This window comes from Castor canadensis, chromosome 14, assembly GCF_047511655.1.
Source record: "Castor canadensis chromosome 14, mCasCan1.hap1v2, whole genome shotgun sequence".
In the NCBI taxonomy this organism is placed as follows: domain Eukaryota; kingdom Metazoa; phylum Chordata; class Mammalia; order Rodentia; family Castoridae; genus Castor; species Castor canadensis.
In genome coordinates this window covers 3,430,989-3,447,681 of record NC_133399.1, presented here as the reverse complement: position 1 = coordinate 3,447,681, position 16,693 = coordinate 3,430,989, and the positions used below count along the sequence as shown (strand labels likewise).

General features: G+C 38.7%; 1 protein-coding gene across 1 annotated transcript in view; it reads right to left on the bottom strand.

Annotated features, from left to right (window-relative positions):
• Positions 1-16,693, bottom strand: part of LOC109680401 (uncharacterized) — a 33,471-nt gene continuing 16,778 nt past the window's right edge. Inside the window, exons 2-4 of the mRNA XM_074053684.1 lie at positions 3,723-3,849; positions 3,462-3,522; positions 1-2,821 (exon numbers count right to left, since the gene is read on the bottom strand). Coding sequence (XP_073909785.1) covers positions 949-2,821; positions 3,462-3,522; positions 3,723-3,849 — 2,061 coding nt within the window. The 3' untranslated portion in view covers positions 1-948. The remainder of the gene's footprint in view (positions 2,822-3,461; positions 3,523-3,722; positions 3,850-16,693) is intronic.

Sequence of the window (16,693 nt, the reverse complement as noted above, 5' to 3'; positions counted from 1 at the left end):
TGAGATACTCAATCCTTTATTATAATATAGTAATATTTTGGTGAATTTGTGCAATGAGAAACTACAAGGCTCAGCTAATCTTTGAAATTAGTAGGGCAGGTGAACTAAGTGTACTTTCAACTTATACTTTCATATAACTATGGGCTTAGGGTAACATAACACCACCAAATTTGAAATGTCTCTCTATTGTTGGGAGGACAGAGTTCAATGCATTGTAGAAAAGTGTTTATCATTTAAATAGTCAATAAAGAAAAAATAAGGACTGGAAGTGGTCTCCCATTCAGAGCAAGGTGAACTCAAATGAAAAGACATACAACATACCTCCAACGTAAATGATATGACTCAGGGAAAAGGATGGATGAAAGAAAAAGTGGTAAAACAGAATACATTCTCCTGATCTCAGCCTCCCAAGAAGCTAGGATTACAGGAGTGAGGAACTGTCACCTGGCCAAACATGCTTAGCAGGCAGGTCTGCTCAGCTTTTTCTCATGTTCCCATACAGAAATGTCTAATCTCATGTACATTTATTGCTGTGTGGGAAAAATGATACAAAGACAGAAACAAATGAAATATAGCACCAGTGACAAATACTTGAAATGCAATCATGAATTTCAGAAGGGTAGTTGGCTTTGGAAATAGGGGTGGGGAGGCTCTGGATGTTTAGGGATATTAGGGCAGCTCCAAAAAAACACTAGACAGATGGAAGAAGAGAAGGAAAGAAAGCATCAAGTGAAATATTAGCAATTATGGCATCACACAGTGTGAAGAAATAACTCAAACGGAGAAATGGAAAAGGAGTGTACTTCTTTTGTCAATGAATGAAACTCAGGTAAATTACATTTTTCCTCACTTCAAACAGGGTGTCTCTCTCCTCTGAGTTCTTTCATGTCTTTCAAGGAGACTGGTATATCTGAATGCTTCCACACATTTCCCACATCCATAGAGTTTCTAACCAAAGTGAGTTCGTTCATGTTTTTTAAGAAAACTGGAAGTTAAAAAGGCTTTCCCACACTGCTTACATGCATAGGGGTTCTCTGCAGAGTGAATGATTTCATGTTTTTTAAGGCAACTGGAGCGAGTATAGGCTTTGCCACATTGCTTACAACTATAGGGTTTCTCTCCAGTGTGAGTTCTTTCATGAATATGAAGGGTATTAGAATGACCATAAGCTTTCCCACATTGCTTACATACATAAGGTTTCTCTCCAGTATGTCTTCTTTTATGTATTTGAAGGGCACTAAAATATGCAAAGACCTTCCCACATTGCTTACATTCATAGGGTTTCTCTCCAGTGTGAGTTCTTTCATGTACCTTAAGGGAAGTAGAACGAGTGAAGGCTTTCCCACAACGTTTACATCCATATGGTTTTTCTCCAGTGTGAGTTTTTTCATGTTCTTTAAGAGAACTGTAAAGAGCAAAGGCTTTCCCACATTGTTTGCATCCAAAAGGTTTCTCACCTGTATGCGTTCTTCCATGTCTTTTAAGGGAGGTGGAACGAGTGAAGGCTTTCCCACAATACTTACATCCAAAAGGTTTTTCTCCAGTGTGAGTCTTTTCATGTTCTTTAAGGCGACTGTAATAAGAAAAGGCTTTCCCACATTGTTTACATCCAAAGGCTTTCTCTCCAGAGTGAATTCTTTCATGAGTATGAAGAGTACCAGAATAAGAGAATGCTTTCTCATGTGCATAGGGGTTCTTTCTAGAGTGAGAAAGTTCATGTCTTCTAAAGTGATAGGAAACAGTGAAGGCTTTCCCACAATACTTACATGCAAATGGTTTTTCTATGCTGTGAGTTCTTTCATGAACTTTAAGATGACTGGAAAACCTGAAGGCTCTCCCACATTGTTTACATCCATAGGGTTTTTCTCCAGTATGTTTTCTTTCATGTACTTGAAGGGCACTGGAATATGGAAAGACTTTCCCACATTGCTTACATGCATAGGGTTCCTCTCCTGTGTGTTTTCTTTTATTCATAAGAAGGGTACTGGAATATGCAAAGGATCCCCCACATTGCTTACATGAATAAGGTTTCTGTCCAGAGTGACAAATTTCATGAGTTCTAAGTTTATTGGCTTCAATGAAACCTTTTCCACAATACTTACATTCATATGATTTTTCTCCAGTGTGAATTTTTTCATGTACATTAAGATGACTGAAAGCAGTGAAAGCTTTCCCGCAATGTTTACATCCATAAGGTTTCTCTCCACTGTGAGTTCTTTCATGTTTTTGAAGGTCACTGGCACATGCATAGGCTTTCCCACATTTTTCACATCCATAGGGTTTCTCTCCAGTGTGTTTTCTTTTATGTACTTGAAGGACACTGGAATACGCAAAGGCTTTCCCACACTGCTTACATTCATATGGTTTCTCTCCACTGTGAGTACTTTCATGTTTTTGAAGGTCACCAGCATATGCGTAGGCTTTCAGACATTTCTTACATCCATAGGGTTTCTCCCCAGTGTGTATTCTTTTATGTATTTCAAAGGCACTGTAATATGCAAAGGCTTTCCCACATTGCTTACATCCATAGGGTATATCTCCAATGTGAATTCTTTCAGGTCTCTGAACATGGCTGAAAGGACTGAAGGCCCTCTCACAGTATTTGCTTTCATGGGGCTTCTCTGCCTTGTGCATCTTTTCATGGATCAGAGTACCCTTGGGATCAGTGAAGGTCTGCGCACAAGTCTCACATATATAGCATTTACATGCTGATGTTCTTGGATGATTTTCACTTTTTACACAATGCTTTAGACACTGTTGAAAGGTTTCACCACATTGAATACTTTGCTCATGTCCACATAGTAACTCTAACACATCATTTCTGTTAAAAATGAGAATAGCACAGTTATTATATTAAAGATTTACTGAGAAGTGTTGGTGTTGTGTCCTATATATGTTCATTTAATGAACATTAAATGATATGCACCGGAACATAAAGAGAGCTATTATCAAAACAGTGGCGTGCATATGTACTTGCATAACACTACTTCCATGTTAGGTGATTCGCAAGCACTGAATGTTGTTACTACGTTCAAATTCAGTTTTCTGAGATGTCTTTTATCAAAATCAGGTTGGACTTACAACTACATTAATTAACATAAAGAGATGGGTTCCAGTCTATGCCAGAACTCCTTTTCATTTAATATGGATATGAAAATCACATCCTGAAGGAATCTGATACAATACAGTTAATAAGTTTAAGCATAGAGTTTTGTTTTGTTCTTTTGAGTACTGAGCCATTGAAAAGTGTCTCTTGTGTCTTGAAGGGGCTCCACATGTTACCAAAAATGACACAAACCTCATTTTGAATCTTCTAATTTTGGACACTAAGACTTTTTTGCACTTCCAGAGAAAATTTTCCCTGTAAATCAATTTACAGCTAATATTGCCATCATTTCCATGGTTTTAAAATTTCCTGTCATGCCACAACACTGGCATGCACTCTTGTGAGTGCAAATTACCTCATATTTCTTCTGGGATTTCTGCAATCTTCTTCAATGTTTTCTTTATCCTCTTTTGTTCCTAATATAGATATAAAGAGAGAAATTATTATTTAATTGGTATGACAGAAAAATTTTGAGATCCCAGCTAGTTTCATAGTATAATATGATCATGCAGTACTTCACCAAAATGTTCATTATTTTATACTCAAAATGAGGCAACAGCACTGAAGAGAAAAACAGTAGTTCACAGTTTGAATAAGATGGTAATGTCAAATTTACTTATACAAGACAGGTTCCTGCAGGTTTCCAGCATCACTTCTCGATAGAGTCTCTTTTGGGAAGGATCCAAAAAGCTCCACTCTTCATGCGTGAAGTTCACCACAACATCTTCAAAGGTCAGTGGCTCCTAAAATGTCCAACATATATCTGTGAGAAGAACTGTGAGAATCACATCACTGGAGAAAAAGATGCTTTTTGAAAGAAACCTACATAGTGATAAGTTCTCCAAATGTGAATGCATTTCTGTTATCACACTCATTCTTTATCTACATGTATAGGCACTCACACAGTAATTCTGACATCTCACTGGAACTATTTATTAAAATGAGAGCACAGCAAGGTCTCAACAATTACAAAGTAAGTTGTCATGATCATAGAAAGATGGAATTTATAAATGCTTATGTAAATAATTAAATGGAAGAAAATCTAAAAGCTACATTAAAGGTTTTGTAAAGTCAAAATCTAATACACTGATATTAAGAAACAAAAACTTAATTCTCTGAGCTCATAACAAGGCATTCTTAAAAATATTGTTCTGTTCTTGACAACATTTACAAAAAATCTATCTAAAAGGATTTTGTTTTGTCAAAATAACTGTCAGAGATTTTTGGTGCTACAGATTGATCCAAAAACTTATCAAGACAGAAAGAGTTTATTAAAACACAGGGTGCTCAGCAATAGGTAGCTGAGCACAGGCTGTGCTGCTGCACAGATAAGAGGGTTGAAACAAATTTACTTATGTAAAGCAAAGTAAAAACAAAGTCAAAGTGCACCCTCCAGATAGGATAAAGAAAAAACTCAAAAAGAAGCACTACTGGAGGTCTTGAGTACTTTCTTCTTTCTTTCTTTTTTTTTTTGTTTAATTAAAGTCAACATAGTAGATGTGTTAGTCCTACTCCTTCCACTTGTTGGGCAGAGGAAATTTATAGCTTGGGATGGCCAGATTGAGCCTGTTCTTCTAGGGGGGCTCCATTGACTACAGGTTGGTGGGATCCTGCTGTATGTCACAAGCCATCTATTAATGTAAGCAATCTGGGACAAGGATCCCTTATCAATATCTGAGCCATGATTCTTGGCCATTAGGATTCCTAACTCCACACTTAGTCACATGAATATTTACTTGTTCTCTGGCAGGGTTTTCACTAGTGAGGTGACTGAGTCCTAACTAAATAAAAGTTCAAAGTTTAAGAGTTGGTTTATGTAAAGTCTTCTAGATGACCTCATAATTATGGTTAAATAACTATTGTCTTGGGTAATTCTAATGCTGTCAGTACCCGAAATGTTTCTGTTACTAGGCTATTTGGGGTTATTGACATTGCCCACCACCCCCACAAAGGCTTTCCTCCAAGAGAAATAACTATATATATATAAAACCTCTATAAAGATGTGATGCTGATGCTGTTGCTGGCTCCTGCATATTAAATATATTTGTGTTTTTCAAGTATATCAAGACTTCTAAAATACAAAACTTAGGTAACAGTGTAAAAAAGAAGTTAATGATACTGATATACTGTTCTGTTAGCTGTGAAATTGTCCATCAAAATTTTAACCATTGCTCTGTGAAGCCTTGGTCATTACAGTTCTGATCCTTCTGGGGAATTTGCAATTGAGTCCATAAAAAAAATGACTAACAAGTACTTATCTGTCAACCAGATTAGTTTTTAGGATGACTGCCTTTGTTGGATTTTGTTTTGTATTGTTCTTGCCCAGAAGCCTACTGCCTAATGGCCACTCCTTCTAAGCTTCTTTCTTGCTTAAATTTGGCCAAAAGGGTCTAGTTGGCACTGAATCCCATCTGATCTGCTTGTTAGTTCCCCCCATGAGGGAACAAAATCAAAAATTCTAGGAAAAACCAAATCCTCATTGCAAAAAATGAAAATGACCAACTAAGAAAGCTCTTCAGTTTACAGCCACACTCTACTGAATGCACCCAATCTCATCTGATGTCAAAAGCTAAGCAGGGTCAGGCCTGGTTAGTACTTGAATGGGAGAAAGATCTTCAGAGGAGACTGTTCAGACAAGCAGTTTGGAGACAAGGGGGGAATGCATTCATAGGGAGTCACTCATGCCAGATCTCTCAAAAATAACCAAAGACAAGAGGTTTGAGGAAATGGTTCTTATGCATGGGTGGCTATCCATCATTAAGGCCCTTCCAGGCACAAACTCGTATTTTTAGCCAGGGTCTTCTACTTAAATAGAGACAAAGTGACTCTGGACATGTCCTTTGATATTTAAAGATGTTGTTTTTATCTTTTTTTTTAAACAATGGGTTTTCTTGGATATATATATATACTGATAACGTATTTCTGCCACGGTAATTCTACTCAATGCAAGAAAAAACCACAGGTCCAGACATTTTTTAAAAAAAATGTACCATAGCCAACACATCCTGCTAAAAGTATTTTTAAAAAAATTAATCTTGACTACCATCGATAACCTGGTTCCTCCCTCTACTCGGCACCTGGTCTCTTAATCTGCTTGTCAAGTTTGTTTCTTCAAGGTTAGAGACAATCAAGCTCCAAATGGTGGTGGAGACACAGCCACACACGCCAAAGACCTCCTCCTGGTGTCACAGATCCCTTGACAGGCTCCTTTCAACATCTCAGACGTTGACTGACTGTTCTGGGACTCCGAGACAACGCCCCTTTTCCTGACAGAAGTCAGGGTTACCTCTGGAGAGGGAGGGGATATGAGGGGACAATTGTAAAAAATAAAGTGAAATAAAAATGTCCCTAGAAATGTAAATGTAAAGGGACAAATAACAAAAGTAACTTTGTTTTAAATAAAGGAGAAAAAAAGACATAAAAAAAATCAACTTTGCACAGAGGTGCTGAGGCACAACACTTTCCCAAAATAAACAAAAAGGGGTCTCACCAAAATAATAAACAGTCATAAAATATAAGTGACAAGACTAAAGAACAAAATGAACTAATGAGGGCCTCTTAAAATGTCCAGTCTGATACAGATGGGGACTAGATGGCCAGGCTTGACCAAAAGATAATACCAGTTAAGTTTGAAGAAAAGAACTGTAAATAAAAGAAAAGGGAGGAATTGTGGGTATCAACTTAGTTTGGGTCTTCTCTGTCAAAGGATTTGATCAGTAATCACTGCTGTAACAAATGTTAGTCCCATTAACTCGCTTCTCATTATGCTTGCTTCGTGGACTCTGTTCAACATGATAAAAGTTTTTATAAAGAACAAAGGGTTGTTATCCTTAGTGGGGCAAGAATTCCTTTAGATGCCCTGGTTCCAAAGCTGATAACCAAAACCAGTTACTGCTTCTCTGAACTTTAAATTTTTTTGTTCCAAAAGTCCCCTCCAAGCCTTAGTTACTCAGGAGCACAGATCAGGAGGATCATGGTTAGAGGCCAGCCCAAACAAATAGTTTGGGAGAACCTATCCTGAAAACACCCAACACACAAACAAAAAAGGGGGTCTAGTGAAGTAGTTCAAGTGGCACCTGCGTAGCAAAAATGAGACTCTGTGTTGAAAACCCAGTATCACTAAAATAATAATAAATAAAAAATAAATCTGAATATAGAAGCAAAGCATAATGCTTGAATGGAGTGGCAACTGATACCCACTCCACTGACATTTCTTTAATTTGAATTAGGACACAATCCACATTACAGTATTTTTTTCTAATACCCATTCAATGTGTTATGGACAATAACCTGAACTATTATTCACAGGCCAGAAAATCATCTTGAAAAAGCCCCCAACACCATGACAACTGAAACAATTGAGAAAACAGGGCAGGTCAGCAAGACTCATGAGCATATGTGAAATACTCAAACACAGAGCCCAGAAGACTTTTAAGAGAATAGCTATAATACTTTTTGCAAATTCCAAGGGGCCAAAAATACAAGAATACAGATTAGTGGGTACCACAGAAAAAAAAAGGAAAAGTGTTAGGGTAGTAGTCATGTATAGGATAAGACAGGAATGAGACATGGTAAGAACTCACCAATGGGACAGGAAAGGGATGAGTCTGGCAGGTGACCACATGGTGACCATAACAACAGCATACTGACACAGGAATACTTAGGATTCCTACCAAATCTTTTTCTGTTTTCTATAAAACAGCTCTTTTTTCTTTGATCCTTTGTATTGTTTTTTTGGGTGGGGGGGTTCTCATTTCAGCTCTGGTTTTTATTTTTATTATTTTTATGTTTTGGTAGTACTCAAATTTGAACTCAGGACTTCTTGCTTACATGGAAAGTGCTCTACCACTTGAGCTACACCATCAGTTCTTTTAATCTGATTATTTTGGGGTCAGAGTCTCACTTTGGACTGGGATGGCCCAGTCCATCCTGCACAATCATTCCAAAGAGCTGGAATGACAGGCATCGCCCTCCAAGCACAATTGTCTTAGTTAAAATGGGGTATCATGAATTTTTTTAACTGGGCTGCATGGGAAATGCCATCTATGATCTCAGTCTCCCAAATACCTAGGAATATGGGTGAGAACCACCAGTGCTTGGCAACCTCTGATCTCTTGTCTTCCTTCTACTCATTCTGGTTTGTATGGTCTACTTTCAAAGTTATTGGAGAACTTTCATATTTTTTTAATGTAGGCACTCACTAGAAATCTTTCTCTTAACCACCTTGGCTGTTTCCCATAGGGTCTGGTAAATTGTGTTTTCATTTTCACTTCACATTAGGTATATTTAAAATTCTCCTCCATTTACTTCAATGACCCAATCAATGATCATTCACAAGTATATTGTTCAATCTATGTTTTTTTTTTTTGTATAATCTGTTGGTTTTTTTTTTCTGTTTTAGGCATTTATGGGCAGCACTAAGTCACTGATCAGGTCTTGGAATTTATACACTGCTTGTCTTGAAACTCAAAGTCTCATAGGAAAACTGGGCCCTACCTTAGAGAAAAGAGAGATGAGAACAGCACAGAGCAATGCCCCTCTGAAAACAAACTCCATAAATATGAGGTAAGTGTTCAATGACCACCTCACCATCATCACATAGTGTGGGAGATACAGGTTGGTGATGCAGTTAGCCACACACACACCAAGGCTACAAGCTGTGATGAAGTCACCTCATGGGAAAAGACAGGATGGGTGTGATGAAGGCACCTCAAGGGAAGATGCGATGAGTTCCTATTTACTTCCTGGCCCCATATTGCAAGCAGCAGGGGACCTAGGGCTGAATAGCACTAACAGTAGAATCAGACTGCATTCTCACCATTTCTGGCTTCTGATGTATTCAGCTGTCCTCTATATGCAGTTAGTGATAATCACACAACTGTTGAAGTTGAGATGTCTGAGAACTCATTCATCCATGCACACAGGGAAAATGTGGCAGACTGCTCGATGCTTACATATTAAATGATGATTTTTTTTTGTCTGGGCTGGACTGCAAACAAAACCAGTGACAATTTTTAAACAAGATTTTTAATTGTATGGTTTGATGCAGTATCATCCTTACATTTGTATACGGTAAAAATACAAAGGGATTCCAAAGTGATATTTCATACATGTGCATTTTATACTGTGATCAGATTAAGCCTCTGTGACTCTTTCGTTTCTCCATCCAAACTTCATGCCTAACTTTAATAGATTTTAGTGGGCTTTATTATGGTACTGAAATACACACAAAATATATTTAATTACTGTTCAGCTCCTATTATTCTCTTCATCTCTTGACCCTCTAATATTACTCTCTGACCTACCATGACATTCATGTGATATATGTCCATGTGTATGCATATATGTTTTTGAGATATACACTGGCCTGGAATTATAAACCTCAGGTTGGCCTCAAACATTTGATCCTCATGAGTCAGCCTCATAAATGTTCAAGTACAGGTGTATACCACCATATGTGGCTTAATATTCAGCACTTCTGATCAAAGTAAAAAATCCTGGATAAAGTTAAGACATAAGTGGAATATTGGAGAAACACATTTCTTTGTCCAAATCAGAGATAAAAATAATTATCTACAAAACAAGAACATTATAAAAAAGTTGGAACCTAAGTGGGGAAAAAAGTGGTTACAGGATATAAGCAAATACTTTGCAAAAGAATTGCCCAGGAATATGCAAGTATAACCAAAAGACAGAAAGAATGAAGAAGGAATAAGGAAAAGGAAGGAAGGAAGGAAGGAAGGGAGGGAGGGAGGGAAGAAGAGAGGGAGGGAAGGAAGGAAGCAAGGGAGGAAGGAAGAGATTCAGCGCAAAAAGGACTAACAGCAACTGAAACCATACATGATGGTGTAAACTTGTAATTCCAGCACTTGGGAATGATCAGTTCAGAAGATCAAGAGTTCCAGGCCCATCTGGGTTACATGTCAAAACACTGTCTCATAACAAAGAAACAAGCAAACTAAGAAAACAAAAACAAGCAAACGCATTACGCTATGTATTAATGTAACTTACACAATGAGAAAATGCCCCAAATTGGTTGTACTAGAGTAGTAAATAGTCCTTGAACTTTGCTGATAGAACACAAAAAGATGTGTCAGGCTGTGTATACACTGGCAAGCACACTGCTTGTATATGTAAAAGGGTCTCACATATTTGTGAGGCAACATAGAAGAGAATGTTTCTCATGTCATGCATTTTTTATGAGGCAAATGGAGAAGCTTGCTGTCTTAAACAGGATTTCATCCTTTTCCCCTCTAGAGGGAGTTAGCAATGTCAATACTGGGTGGAACTGGGATATGGCCCAAGGCAGACTTAGGGTAGAGTTAACGAAACCATGGCAATGTCACTCAAAGACCACACAGACATTTGAGTCAATGCAATATATAGTCACACTTTAAAAGCACACTTACAAGGTGCAAGAGGGAATCAGCACACAGTCAGTCACCTTGCAGGGCACCGCAGCAGGTAAGGCTTGTGCTCCATGGGATGGAGCACCACCAAGCAATCAGATCGTTTGGGCTCAGACTGTTGGCAGGCAAAGCCAGCACTCCAAAGGGGAGCCCTGCCCAGTTGGCAGCAGTCAGCTTCTTCGGGCTGAGAGGGCCAGGAGCTTAATCTGCTCAGGAGGGAGAGCTATCACAGGGCAGTACCTATCTTACTCGGGAGAGAGAGAGAGTCCCCCTGGCAAGAAGAGGTGCATGCAGGAGGGAGTCCCTTGATGCTACCATACATTGCTTGTGAGGATCAGAGAACATTAGAGAGCACACTCTGTTGTGCCCTCAGCAGGTATCCTTTTTATGTGATTTTTTCCTCCAGGGTGTTCCCCTCTGATGTTATTTAGTCCTTTGCTGATTGTTTACACCCAAAAGTGGGTGCTGCTCTAGACATCATAACATCTTTGCATTAAGTGTAGCCATACTGGACACTGTGTTGATTACATGCCATGTCAGTCCTGTCCATACAGATGGTGTCCTGGTGTTGGCAACAGCTGTTTATCTGTACTCGAGATTTGGTAGCTCACTGATTCTTAACTGCACTACGCCCAAAGTTCAGAAAAACTTTGCAGCTTAAGTGAGGCTTTATGTTCCCTACACTTGCTATAACATAAGAGAAGAGAACATGAAGAGAAGGTGATTGTGATGAGATAGAGGCAAACAGTGGAGGCACTGGTGAGAATTAGATATCCACATCAAAACATAAATTAATCTTGAGAACAATTTTTAGTGAATAGAATAAAACAAAATTGAATGAACTCTCATACAATTCCATTTGGTCACATTGGAAATACATGTAGCCATATGCCAGTGGCTCCTGCCTATATTTATAGTTACTTTGAAGGCTGACATCGGGAAAATCATGATTCTAGGTCAATGTGGACCCCATCTCCAAAATTACCAGAGCAAACCAGACTGGACTTGTGGCCTGCCTTGCAAGCAAGATGTCCTGAGTACAAACATCTGTCCCAACCAAAAAAAAAAAAAAAAGAGTACATATTTTTAAAAGACTAGGGATGTACTTCAGTGGTACAAGACTTACCCAGTACACATCTGGCCCTGGGATTCAACAACAGAACCACAGTTTTTTGTTTGCTTCACATGTTGGAACATGCCTGTAGTCCTAGTATTTGGTAAGCAGAAAGAGGATCATCATGAGTTCAAGAGCAGCCTGGCTATACATAGTGAGACCCTGTCTTAAATATATGTAGCCATGATGCTGAGGATATGGCTCAATGATAACAGTATATGCTGAACCTACAAAAAGACCTCAATTCTAACCTGGCACCAAAACATTGGCATGAAACCCTTCTGTATGATCTGGAAATGATGAGGATGGGGCAGAACAGCAAGGGCATATCCACCTATAACAAGTATTATTAACCTTAGCACTGCCAACACTTGGGGCTGGATATTTCCTTGTGGTGGGGGCTGTCCTGTGCTTTACATGATCCTCAGTAACATCGCTGGAATCCACCCACTAGATGCTACTAAGTATTTCTGCGCCTTCACATCAGGAGAACAAAAACTATCTCCACACTCAACCATATGTTCCCTAAAACATGACCAGATCATCACAGATAGACAGCCACTGACAATGTAACTGCAGTTAGACCTAGGAAAAGACAAACTTATAAGTCACAGTGAATGGGCAAAAGGCCCAGGGAAAGTCTTCCCAAGCTGGAGGACTTCCTTCTCTTCAGCTGTCCAATCCCACCATAGGCTGGGTGACTCTTCCCAAGTAAGCCCAATTCTGTCCTTGTATCTTTTCCCTCATGGTCCCTATATACTTTCACTGCCTTCCAGAAAGTGGCCGAAAGTGCTTGATACAATCAGATGTCATCCACAGGAAGGTGTAAACACCAGAGGAACACCTTGAACTCAGTCTCAGTGCTATGTATCTGTTGTGTTCTTTCACACAAGGGATTATCATGGTATACTTCAATAACCCAACCCAGAACAGAAAAGGTTTTTCCAGAGTCTGCAGTGGTCAGGGTGGGCTTAGCATCATTCAGGAATGCACCCTCCACTCTGTTCTCCAGCACTTAGCAAAGGCTTCCTCCCCTTATCCTAACCAGCATGACTTCACCCACTGCCAAGGGTGAGGAGCACCAAACTCAAGGAGAGACAGAGCTGGATTGAACCCTTAAATTCAAGGTAGCATAAGATGGAGGACAGGAGCTGGGGGGATGGGAGGCGATGTCTGAATAATTCCCAGAATCAATAATTTACATCTCAGGGTAGAAGAATGGCTTCTCTTGGAAATGCATATTCTCAGGTCTTATGGAGAAACTTGCTCACCCCACCTCTCTCCAACAGTTCTACTTTAGCCCCTCATGTTTTAGAGATGCTCAAGATAGTCTGACATGAGTAATGTTCCTCTAAATAATGAGATTGAAAATACAACCTGTAGAACATAATTATCTGAAAGCGATGCAGTCTCAGACCCCTAATGTATAATCAAAATAGTGGAGTACTGTTAACTCTACACATACTCTGCTTTTCCCTATACATTTCTAAGATAAAAGTTTACATATTATGCACACTATGAGATTAGCAACAAAACCTAACGTACTGCAAAGTTGTTTTCTGTTTTAGTATATCATATTATACAGTACTCAACCTGTTTCATGTTGTGATGATGTAACATCATGCAAGAGCTGGGTGATGAGTTGAACTCAGTTGAATGATGAAGTGAGATGCCAGGTTTTAATCACAATACTCAGAACAGAACATTCAAAAGTTGTAAGTTATGAATGTTTCTTTGTGGAATTTTCCATGTAATACTTTCAGACCAAGGTTGAGTTGAAACATCAGAATAAAAACTTTTGGATAAGGGATGTGGTATGAATTTTCTCAAGGAGATGGGAATGATGACAACAAACTAAAGAAGGACACCAACAAGTACAGCCTGATGAGAAACTGAGTTTATTACTGGTTACTACAGAGTAGTTGTCAACCTACAGATGGCCAAGCAACTCCCACAGTGTTCATTTTATACATCTCTAAGTCTGCAACAGAAATAATACAAACCTGCCCTTACTCTGCTACTTTATGCTAAACCGAAACTGATTACAGACTCATAAAATAAGGAACACAGAAAATCAGTTTCTGGCAAAGATATATGATTACATACTCTCAATCTTTATCTGTATTAAGGATACTATCATGTCAGCAATCACCCACGCTATGGGTAGGATGGCTTTATTTTGCAAAAGTCAGGCACTTGGCCTCATTATACATAAGAGCTAAATGTTACTTTTCTGAAAGATGGACTCACACAGTCTAGAATTCGGGGAATTGGTTTTCCTACTACCATACCATTTGACCCAATATCCTATCCCTTGGCACAGCAGGGCAAGGTTTGTACTCACAAAGCCCAAGTAGCCCCAAAGCATAATCTGGGTAAAGAGTGTGGTTCTTCACAGCATGAACCTGTGAAGCTCTCATGCACATAACTAATATCCTTGAGACCATCAGAGGTCAATGTCAGATCGTCAGATCTACAGATCTGGGGGTCTCACAGATGAGTCACACACCCATGTACACCTACTGCCATTGGAGAGACTCTCTGTAGTAGCCCCAAGCCCACAATTCCCCAGATCCTTGCCTTAGTAGGGTCTCTCCATGATGGATTGTCCCTCATTTAGGTTTCTGTGTGAGCCAATGGACACCCTCAGATATGCAGTAGATGTGCAGAATGTCAATCATCCCCTGCTCTTCTACTCTGTGGCTGGGAGAACTGATACCACGGGGACCAAGATTTATCCATTGTGACTCCGGAGCAGTGGAATGAGCTGAACACTATCCCTCTTCAGCTACACCTGGCGGGGGGTTAGGGGGGCTGCTGCTTAATGAATGGGAAAGAAGTAATAGAGATCCATAGTGGTCTTGGCAAATAAGCATCTATATTCCACTGATGTCCTCAGGCAAATCCACCAAATATTTCTGCCCTCATGTCACTAGAACACTGGCCTGTGATGAGATGCTCAGATCTGAAGATCACATTCCCTTCACATTCCTCCATTGACTCATCCATGTGACTTCCTTCTGTCCACACCAATATCCTAAGGAACATCACTTGGACAGAAGTTTGGCATTGCACCCCAAGTATAAATTTTGATTCCTTCCATGGACAGAGTTGTCCAGATATTTCCATTCTACTTCCCTTTTTACTATAACATCAATCATTTAGTTCTTTCTCTCTGTTTGAATTTTACTTCGTAAGCTAATAAAAAGAGACGTGTGGTCCTGAAACCCACCACAAAGAGGTTTCACGTGCAAAATATCATAGTTCATTACTATGCAATTTCATCTCATCCTATTCATAGGACACAGAAACAATTCCAGTTAAATTCTTCACCTTCATTTTGAGGGAATATAAAATTATTTTTCTTTATTTAAATCATAGGTCAAATGCCCTACAACTGACATACTGACAGACATCTAATAGCAATTGAACTCAAATATTAAAGTAAAACAACGAGCTAGGAGAACTCAGTATTGTTCAAAACTGAACCTCCATGACTAGATAAAACAAGAATGATCAGGCTAAACCATGAGGCAGTGAATATACAATATACAAATAACTTTTTCCTTATATGTTACTAAATGTATTATTATTATACCCTAATCCCCAATAGCCTATAATGCTGGCTGTATGAATCCACCAATTTTCAAATCAAAAACTAGTTTCTAAACATGGACGGTAAATAATTTACAAATACATTACGTGAAGACTTATGCCATGCAGAAGTTAATTACATCCTCTAAAAGTAATACTTTATGACTACAACTTTATCTCAACATATTCCTATTGGCCCTGTACACATGTATAAAATCATGCCAACATGATAAAAACCACATCAGTCATGCTTAAACTCAATGTTTCATAAATGTATCACTGTATATATAGACAGGTCTACAACAGGTGCACAGGTAGTAACAATTGCAGGCAGTGTGAAAAAGGATTAAGAGGTGTTATGGTGATAATACTTAGTATAAAGGAATAAACCATATGTAATGCTTTTTCCTCACTGTAGAAGAAAGGCAGGCAGATGGTCCCAACAACAATATTAAGGTACAGTCTATCAAGTCAGTCCAAAATTTATAGACAAAGTACAATAAACCTGGCTTTCAGTGGCACTTGGAATTTCCAGTGAACTTCAAAGTGTCTTTTAGCTTCTTAAATCACGTCCACTCTGAAAGTGGATCTCTTGGTCCTTTCTGTTTTCCACAGCACATATAAAACAACATTTTCATTTTCAGAGGTTAAAAGGCTTCACCTTCTCCTTGTTCAGGCCACTCCTGACTTTGATATTCATTTTATTCAGAATTTAAAGGTATATTGTATTCACTTGCTAATAAAAGATTCAGAAATTCATTCAGGTAGTTAAGGCAGTAAATGCGGATCAAAACCATCCACGTTTTTCACTGTCTCAATGTATTGTCCTGCAATATTATGTCTGGCAGTGGACTGGCCCTACTTTCCTAGAAGAAAGGGTTATATCAGTGATGGCTGCAGAAGCTGTGGCACCTGCTATTGAAATATTAATTTTATTATTGCACATAGTACCACCCCCGTTCCTTTCATCTTAGTCAGCAGTGTGAAGAGGGTTACTAAAGTCATGGGAGCTCTGATAGGTGAACTTTTAAAAAGATCCACAAGGTCGTGGGTTTCAACTTCTGTTCATCACCATTACATCTGCCCTAAACAAAATGGTAACTGTTCTTACAGTTAAATAAAAGGATGCTAATATTGGCATGAATATGTGAGAGAATGAAATCCAGAGGGCAAAAGTAAGTTATAGCCATATTCAGAATACTCTAATAGCTTAAGACACCATGTAAATAATTTTCAACTTTAGGGTAAAAGTGACAATTAACAAAAACAACTGTACCTGTAATATTTTGTAAGTGGATACACAAATGGTACACAGGGATATAAAGTATAAAAGGAATAACATAAACTGTACAAAGGGAAACAAGTAAAAATGAATCCTTGTAGGTAATTATATATAAAATAGTGACAGATGAAGTAGAATATAATGACCATAAGATAGCTTATATAAAGCTTTGTGAGAACAGCAAAGAA